The sequence below is a fragment of the Camelina sativa genome, chromosome 17 (assembly GCF_000633955.1).
Source record: "Camelina sativa cultivar DH55 chromosome 17, Cs, whole genome shotgun sequence".
Taxonomy (NCBI): Eukaryota; Viridiplantae; Streptophyta; class Magnoliopsida; order Brassicales; family Brassicaceae; genus Camelina; species Camelina sativa.
Window position 1 is genome coordinate 29,778,240 of NC_025701.1, and position 9,645 is coordinate 29,787,884.

At 39.3% G+C, this 9,645-nt stretch overlaps 1 protein-coding gene across 1 annotated transcript; it reads left to right on the forward strand.

Moving 5' to 3' along the window:
• Nucleotides 7,414-9,336, forward strand: LOC104759913 (formate--tetrahydrofolate ligase). Its single transcript, XM_010482785.2, has 4 exons — nucleotides 7,414-7,587; nucleotides 7,763-7,881; nucleotides 8,298-8,447; nucleotides 8,524-9,336. Exons 1-4 carry the CDS (start codon nucleotides 7,551-7,553, stop codon nucleotides 9,334-9,336), a joined length of 1,119 nt encoding a protein of 372 aa, XP_010481087.1. The 5' UTR covers nucleotides 7,414-7,550.

The window sequence follows — 9,645 nt, forward strand, 5'->3', positions numbered from 1 at the left end:
CAAACACCACCTCATCTTGTTACTTAGTCGCACAACCAACCACCCCTAAGCGACCAAGTAAACAAGAGAGATGGGCTGGAATACTTCATTCCCGCTCCAACCATGGATTACAACTGGGACCAGGCTAGACAAGCTCAAGTCGCGGCTTGCTTCTCATACCACTTCTTAAACCTTGCCTTCATCCTCACCTCTGGCTCCCAAGTCTGCTCCTCAACACCATCACAGTCCCAAAGGACTCTCATCAAAGAAATCTTCTTCTTCCAAAGTTCCTTGATCCTCCTCCCGAGAACTTTCACTGGTCTCGCCTCCAAGATCATGTTAGGCTGAAGATATTCAGGAATCTTAGCCAACAACCGATCATCCTCACGGAGATATTTCTGCAACATAGACACATGGAAAACCTTGTAGAATGCACGCATAACCTCAGGCAACTCCAGCCTATATGCCACCGGTTCCACCCGCTCAATCACTCTGAATGGACCCATATACCTTGGACTCAACTTAGTCTATGTCAATGACCTGTTCGGACCCTGCAACATGGCCATCTTGAGGTACACTCTGTCTCCTATCTGAAACTCAAGATATCTCCTCCTCTTATCAGCATAACTCCTCTGCCTATCCTGAGCCTCCTTCATGTTCAGCTTGAGAACCCGAATCTTTTCTTAGGTCTCCTGAAAAAAACTAGCACCAAACATGCTCCTCTCCCCCACCTGATTCTAGCATAATGTTGTACGACATGGCCTCCCATACAAAGCCTCATAAGGAGCCATCTTAATACTCTCCTGATAAATGTTGTTGTAAGCAAACTCTACCAGGTTCAGGTGATCTGCCCAATGGCCCTCCCAATCCAACACACACATCCTTAGCAAATCCTCCAGCGTCTGAATCGTCCTCTCTGACTTTCCATTTGTCTGGGGATAATAAGCTGTACTCATATGCAGCTTAGTGCCCATCTCTGCCTGAAATACTTTCCAAAACACCAAAGTGAACTTAAAGTCCCTATCAGACACTATACTCGCTGGCACCCATGCAACTTGACTATCTCCTTCACATACTTTTTAGCCAAGACCGCTGCTCCATCAATCTTCTTAATGGCCAGAAAATGTGCTGACTTAGTCAACCAGTCCACAATGACCAAATAGCATCAAAAGTCCGAGACACTGGTAATCCACAAAATCCATTGTGATCATATCCCACTTCCACTCAGGAATAGGTAGACTCTTCAGTAACCCGCCTGGAACCTGATGCTCAGCCTTCACTAGCTGACACACATCGCACCTCACAATCCAACTAACTACATTCTTCTTCATCCCGACCCAGTGGTAGTACCTCTTGAGATCACGGTACATCTTGGTCGCTCCTGGATGAATAGAAAACTTGCTCGCATGAGCCTCTCTCAGGATCTCCTGCCTCAACTCTTCATCATTAGGCACACAAATCCGACTATGCACCAAGATAGTACCATCAGCTGAGACCTGATACTCTGAATCAGCAGCCTTAAAGGCATTCATCAGCCCCAAATCTTTCTCTTGAGCCAACCACACCCTGCTCAGAAGATCTGCTCTATCAACTGCTTCCAAACCCAACGGTTCCTGAGAAACAACACACAACCTCAAAGCACTGATCTCTCCTACCAGAGACTCCATCTCCTGCTCTTGAGCCGAAGCTACCCTCTTCCGACTCAGAGCATCTGCAACCAAGTTAGCCAGCCCAGGGTGATAGGCTATCTCCAAATCATAATCCGCCACCAGCTCCATCCACCGCCTCTGCCTCAAGTTCAGCTCGGGCTGAGTGAATATATATTTCAGGCTCTTATGATCTGTAAACACATGTACCTTTGCACCATACATATAAGATCTCCAAATCTTCAGGGCAAAAACTACAGCAGCCATCTCCAAATCATGAGTAGGATAGTTGTCCGCATGTTTCCGCAACTGCCACGAAGCATAGACAATCACCTTCCCCCCTCACACTCCTGTGTCCAAACAAAAGGAACATCCTTCCCTGTCAACTTAGTCATCGGGCGTGTCTTACTCACAAACCCCTGTACAAATCTCCTGTAGTAACCTGCCAATCCAAGGAAACTCCTAATCTTTGTGGCACTCTGCGGTCTAAACCAATCCCTGATAGTCTGAATCTTCTCCGGATCTACTGAAACCCCCTCTGCAGAAACAATGTAACCTAGAAAACCCATCTCACGCTGCTAAAAACTACACTTGCTCAACTTAGCAAACAACTTCTGGTTCCGCAGCTTCTCCTAAACTGCCCACAAATGCACTGCATGCTCCTAAGGACTCTTAGAATAAACTAGGATATTATCGATGAAAATGATGACAGCCAAGTCCATAAAACTCCTGTAACACGCTATTCATCAATCTCATAAACGATGTTGGCGCGTTATTGAACCTGAACGGCATCGCCACAAACACATAAACACATACCTCGTCCTTCTACTTGACGAACAACACCGACGCTCCCCACAGTGAAGGGATAAGAAGAATGAATCCCCTGCTCAACAAATCCTCTGGTTACTTCCTCAGCTCTACTAGACTAATAATCAAGTATGCCGACATCAACTCACCACCACCCAAATATAAACCCCTCTTGCTCGACCAAGATTCTCTAGTAACTTGTCTCTAAGGGAAACTTCTACAAGACAGCTTATTCCAACATAGCTTTCCGCTTAGCAATTATCCACAACAAATCATCAATACGAGCGTAATCAAACAAACAAGTACCATATGTTCACATATTTTGATTCACCGCATCAAACAATATGCAGGCCGCCAACTCAAACCACTTCATTTATTTCCCCCAGCAAGCTTACCAAAACCTTAATTCTAGCAATCCTATCCTTCTCCAGTGAACTTCATCCAACATCGTTGCAACGATTAGTTTATCTTGTCATGAAAGTTTCTCGTGAACTTAAATACCTGGCAACCATGCCTTTACCGGCTCATATCTGTTGTAGCTCCCCTTCCTCGGACTCCAGCACCACCAGCTACACAATCCTAGCGCATCAGCCACACAATGATGACTGCACCGGTCATAGAACCCTGGCCCACCGGCCAACAACACTAAAATCCAATATTAAACCACCATCAACTCTCGAGGTCTACATTTTGTTGTTATGTTTATACTCACGTCCTAGGCATTGCTTGCTCCTAACTCCTCATCCCTAAGGTCGCAACCTTCGAACCATACCGATCTCACTCTCAGACCACCGTCTTTGAGTTATACCGTCTCACTCTTGGACCACAATCATCAAGATCTCGGTATCAGGGGAACTAATCATCCCCTCTGCCACCCTTGGAGCTCCCAGCCCCTCAAGCTATCGGTATTCAAGGGAATCACCATCCCCTCTGGAGCAACAATCCTTAACGACTATAAAGATCTCCCGAACAAAAGTACCTCATGTGGTCCGAGTATAACATTGCAATGTTACACCTGCCCACTCAACTTCTAATATCCAACTGGATTACCACCAAACAGATAAATATCTGCTCCAACTACAAGTGTCCACCTATCTGCCTCTCTAGGCTCGATACCTCTCAAAACAAATTGTGTACCGCTCATCTATAACTGCTTCATCCTCCTAACATATGATGGAGAGTACTCAACATCCACAGCCCTCGGCTGCATCCCGCTACATGCGGCACAACTGGAGCCTCCACTAGTACCCCACTCGGTAACCGCTCCAACAACACGTCAACAGATCCACCAAGCGATCATCTTGACCCTGGGCTCCGCCTGCTGTAACCCCACACATGGGTTTCCAGCATGTCCAACATGCTCACCGGCTAACCCCCTCTGGTCCCTCCTGTTACGCTTGCGACCCTCTGACGTACCTCTTTGTGGAACTCTGGACCACACACTCATTAGCCTCGGGAACCTATCCGAGCACAACCACAACCACGCCCACATCCACGACCAACAACTCAGACACCTTTAACCACTACCCTTCCAAGATCAGAGGCTAACAAGCATAAAAACAAACCAAAAGCACACAAAGAAACATAACATACCGTGGAATCTCATTGAAGGCTCGAAGAGGATGTTCTAGGACTTCATGCCACACATAATCAACTAACTCACATAATCAATCAAAGGCATTCAAATCAAAACATCAACAACAGAAACACAGTGAACACGTACCTAGAACCGTAAGGGCTCTGTTACTAAACTGAAACGATCTGATCCGTTTTTTTTAAATAATAAATAATAAATTATAAAAATATAATATAATACTAAACAACTAAGCTAGTGGTCCCATACCCACTAGCCACCTAACCACAATCACACCAAATAGCGGAAATAGTAAAACCAATAAATAACCAATAAACCAATGACCAATATCAAATAAACCGTAATAATTCCAAAATGATAAACTAAAGATCCAATCAACATAAACGAGAGAACCAGCAATCCTAAACAACATTCTAGGACTCAACTCTAGCAACATAACAAAAGCCAGACAACAACCAAGCGAGCCACTAGAACAACCGCTGGTCTCAATCCGCGAATGAGAATAAACGCTCCACGAAACTGCCAAAATCTCTTAGAATATTAACTCAAATTCACTTCTGTAAAAAGGCGAGTGTACGAAAATCTCTTGGCTACAACCCTATCAAAAGTCAATACCTTTCAAAACGATTTGACTAGTCGGATCCTCCTTCTCCCAAACCCTGACAGTTCTGTTTCTCTCTTTACTCTAAGGAAAAAGCTTGATCTTTTTCCCTCTCTCCTTTACACCCAATAACCAAAAGTTATCTCTCTTTCTCTCCCTCTCTCTGATGTCAATGTCGACAAAATCACAAAAGAAGAGAAAGACGTGACAATAAAAAAGAGAATTAAAGATTTTTGGTTTAATTAGATTAAACCCAAATTTAATTAAACCAAAATCAAATTTAAGACACTTTAGAAATAAATCAAATTTAAACTTATTAATGTTTGCTTGGTTTGCTAGATTCAAATGAGAGTTTAAGGTCTAACAAGTTCATTGAATAGATAGTTAACGCTGTAAGAGTAGATTAGCTTTACATTTATGATTTTAATTCACTTTTGATCAAATATTAAAATTACTAAGTTATACATATAGTTTGGGTTAAATTTACAAATATGAAATATATATATCTATAATAATAATTATAATATTAAACTAGAACCGCTGTAAATACAATACCTTCTGAAAAAAGTAAAAATTGGACTGGGTTTAAATATAAATCCTAATAAGATTAAATAATTTGACGACACAAATACAAGTAATAAAAAATCAACAATAGTGGACCTTTTGCTATATAGCCTATAGCGTGGCTGCGCTTATAGATTAAGGATAAAAACGTCATTTTCTCTTGCCTTCAATAATTAATGTATATGTTTTGAATTATTAAAGGGAAAAATGATTGCCAACTACTTGAAGTATACGCCAACACATAGCCACAAATACAAACAATATAAATGTTTTATTAACTACATGAACTATTGTCATTACATAAAGACATCAATAAACAAACATAGGTTATGTGTGCAACACCATAAACATTCGAGGTTTGCCGGAATCCGGTGTTGACCAGAATTGACCGACATTGACTAGTATTAACCACTGATGACCAGTGTTGACCGGCGTTGACCAGAAAAAAATATTCAAAAAAAAATATTTTTTTCCTAAAAATAATAACTTTTTTGTTTTTATATATTTTTAATAAATAAATAAAATAGATAAATGATTTGTATAATTTACAAAAACAAAATATAACAGCAAAAAAGTACAAGAAAATTATTTACCAAAGAAAATAAAAATTATATTAAAAACAAAATTTGTGGTATATAAAGTAACTAATTTTGTTAAGAAAAATTCTTGGATTCACCCCTAGGGGTGAACAACTCTCATTCATCCCCTCTTAATTAACAAATCAGAATACAATAATATGGCATGTCATATCTTATTTTTAGAAAGAGATATTTTATTAAGAAAATTATGTCAGTTTGCGTTTACAAAAGAGTGGTTAGGATTTTTATTTTACAATTAAATAAAATTATATGTAGGTTTGGGTTTATAAAAGAGTGTTTAGGGTTTAGATTTGATAATTAAATAAAATTATATGTTGGTTTAGGTTTATAATAAATGGTTAGGGTTTTAGATGTTATAATTAAAAACTGTAATATAATATTAAAATTAACAATTTTAAAATTGATTGATCAACATAATTTGTTTCTTTAATTAAGATTCGTTTCCTTAATTTAAAAGGGGTGAACAAGAGAGGCGTAAGGGTGAATCGACGAATTGTCCGTTTGTTAGAAAATATACTAAAAATAATATAATAAAACTATATCACCAAAAATTTATGTGTAGTAGTTTTCATAAACAATAACAAATTTTATACTCTTTCTATTTAAAAATCATTTTGTATTTTGTATTTTCAAAAATACATAAAAACAAAAAATTATTATTTTTAGGAAAAAAAATATTTTTTTGAATATTTTTTTTGGTCAACGGCGGTCAATGCCAGTAAATATTGGTCAACGTCGGTCAACACCGGATTTTGGTTAACCTCGAATATTTATGGTGTTGTAGACATAACATATGTATGTTTATGGATGTCCTTATGTGATGACAATAGTTCACGTAGTTAACAAGACATTTTTATTGTTTGTATGTGTGGCTATGTGTTGGTGTATACTTCAAGTAGCTGGCAATCATTTTTCCTTATTAAAGGTAAAAAAATAAAAGAGAAAACCAAAAACAATAAGTCCTCTCATTGGTTAGTATGGAATTATGGATAACTAGTATTAGTCCTGGGCATTTGGGTATCCGTTCGGGTTCGCTTTAGGTATTTCGGGTTTTTGGGTTTTTGGGTTTAGAGGTATAGGACCCGTTCGGGTATTTCTAGACTTCGGGTTTGGATCGAGTCCGGTTCGAATATTTCGGATTCGGATTTGGATTACCCGAAGTTCACAAAACTCAAAATTTTAGTATCTAATTTAGTCTAAATTATTCAATAATACGCAATATATCTAAAAATTTAGAGTATTTTCTATCCAAATTTACTAATAAACAGTTTAAATACTTCAAATTGTCGAAAATATCTAAAAATCTGAATATTTTGAATATTTATATTATTAAAATTATAAATATTACTAATATATTACTACTATATATTAATAATGTTGGTATATTCGGATATTCGTTCGGATTTCGGTTCGGATCAGGTTCGGATTCGGGTTTTCGGATTTAGAGATTTAGAACCCATTCGGGTATTTTACAATTTCAGATAAGAATTCGGATCAGATTTTTTGGATCGGGTTCGGATCGGATATTCAGATATTCGGATCCGGGTAATTTGCCCAGGCCTAACTAGTACATGTAAATGTTAACTTAAAAATGGGGTTTATGGATTGATTGGTTTGGGTTAAACTAATAATTAAAAAAAAAAACATCATCGTCCTCTTCCATCATCTTCATCTCATCCTTTCTCTCTCCAACGCAAAGATCAGACTTGAGACCAAAAACCAAAAAGAGAAGGAAACTTAGAAGAGAGAGAGAGAGAGTGATGAGTCCATCATCGAGAAAGCTTCAGGTTGTTTCACCAGTTCCCGCTGATATTGATATTNACATTATGTTCAGGAGATTGACTAAGCTTGGGATCTCCAAGACCAGTCCGGAGGAGCTTACTCCCGAGGAGATAAAGAAATTTGCTAGGCTTGATATTGATCCTGCTTCCNGTGATGAGTCCATCATCGAGAAAGCTTCAGGTTGTTTCACCAGTTCCCGCTGATATTGATATTGCTAATTCCGTCGAGCCTTTACACATCTCTGAGATTGCCAAAGATCTCAATATCAACCCACTTCACTACGATCTCTACGGCAAGTATAAAGCTAAGGTATTCACTTCCCCTTTTTGTTTATTTCTTTCTCTCAAAAAAATGGGTTGTTGTCGGTTTGGGACTTGTGACATGTTTTGAGATTTGATTGAACAAGGATCTGAAACAACTCTGTTTTGGCTGAATGATACTGTTTTTTCTATTGTTTCTAAATGGTTTCGATCATGTTTTTTGTTCAAAACATAATAATTTTCAAGATATTGCTAATGGGGTTTTAAGTGTTTTTAGCTTTGAGTAGGCTATTACGTAAGTTCAAAGTTTATAACTTTCGATTGATTTTGGCTTCTTTTTACAATTTTTATACGAAAATTAGCTCTCTTTTTCTGTTACTTATTTTTGTCGGTAGTTTCTCTTATGAAGTTCTGATTTAGTTGTTCAGTGTTCTGATCTAACTAACTGATGATTTGTTCTTTTAGGTTTTGTTGTCTGCGTTTGATGAGCTTCAAGAACAAGAAGATGGTTACTATGTTGTTGTTGGAGGGATTACTCCAACTCCTCTTGGAGAAGGCAAGAGTACTACCACTGTTGGACTTTGTCAAGCCTTAGGCGCTTACCTCGATAAGAAGGTTTTACATCTTCCTCTCTTTCTTTTGTATGAACTTCTCTTTTGGTATTATTGATATCTGAAGTGTTGTTGCTTAGGTTGTTACTTGTCTTCGCCAACCATCACAAGGACCAACCTTTGGAATCAAAGGAGGTGCAGCCGGTGGTGGGTATAGTCAGGTGATTCCTATGGATGAGTTCAATCTTCATCTCACTGGAGATATTCATGCGATCACTGCTTCCAACAATCTCTTAGCTGCTGCTATCGACACTCGGATTTTCCATGAGACATCTCAATCCGACAAGGCTCTTTTTAATAGGTTGTGTCCTCCTAATAAAGAAGGGAGGCGTAGTTTCAGTGACATTATGTTCAGGAGATTGACTAAGCTTGGGATCTCCAAGACCAGTCCGGAGGAGCTTACTCCCGAGGAGATAAAGAAATTTGCTAGGCTTGATATTGATCCTGCTTCCATCACGTGGAGAAGAGTGATGGATGTTAATGACCGGTTCTTGAGGAAGATTACTATTGGTCAGGGACCTGAGGAAAAAGGGATGACCAGAGAAACTGGTTTTGATATATCTGTTGCTAGTGAGATTATGGCTGTTTTGGCTTTGACAACCTCTCTTGGTGATATGAGAGAGAGGCTTGGTAAAATGGTGGTTGGTAACAGCAAGGCCGGAGAGCCGATAACAGCTGATGATCTTGGTGTTGGAGGAGCCTTGACCGTTCTGATGAAAGACGCTATCAACCCGACACTCATGCAGACACTTGAAGGGACACCTGTCCTTGTTCATGCTGGTCCTTTTGCAAACATAGCTCATGGAAATTCATCAATTGTTGCTGATAAAATCGCTTTAAAGCTGGTGGGACCTGGTGGATTCGTGGTAACAGAAGCANGTGTTGTTGCTTAGGTTGTTACTTGTCTTCGCCAACCATCACAAGGACCAACCTTTGGAATCAAAGGAGGTGCAGCCGGTGGTGGGTATAGTCAGGTGATTCCTATGGATGAGTTCAATCTTCATCTCACTGGAGATATTCATGCGATCACTGCTTCCAACAATCTCTTAGCTGCTGCTATCGACACTCGGATTTTCCATGAGACATCTCAATCCGACAAGGCTCTTTTTAATAGGTTGTGTCCTCCTAATAAAGAAGGGAGGCGTAGTTTCAGTGACATTATGTTCAGGAGATTGACTAAGCTTGGGATCTCCAAGACCAGT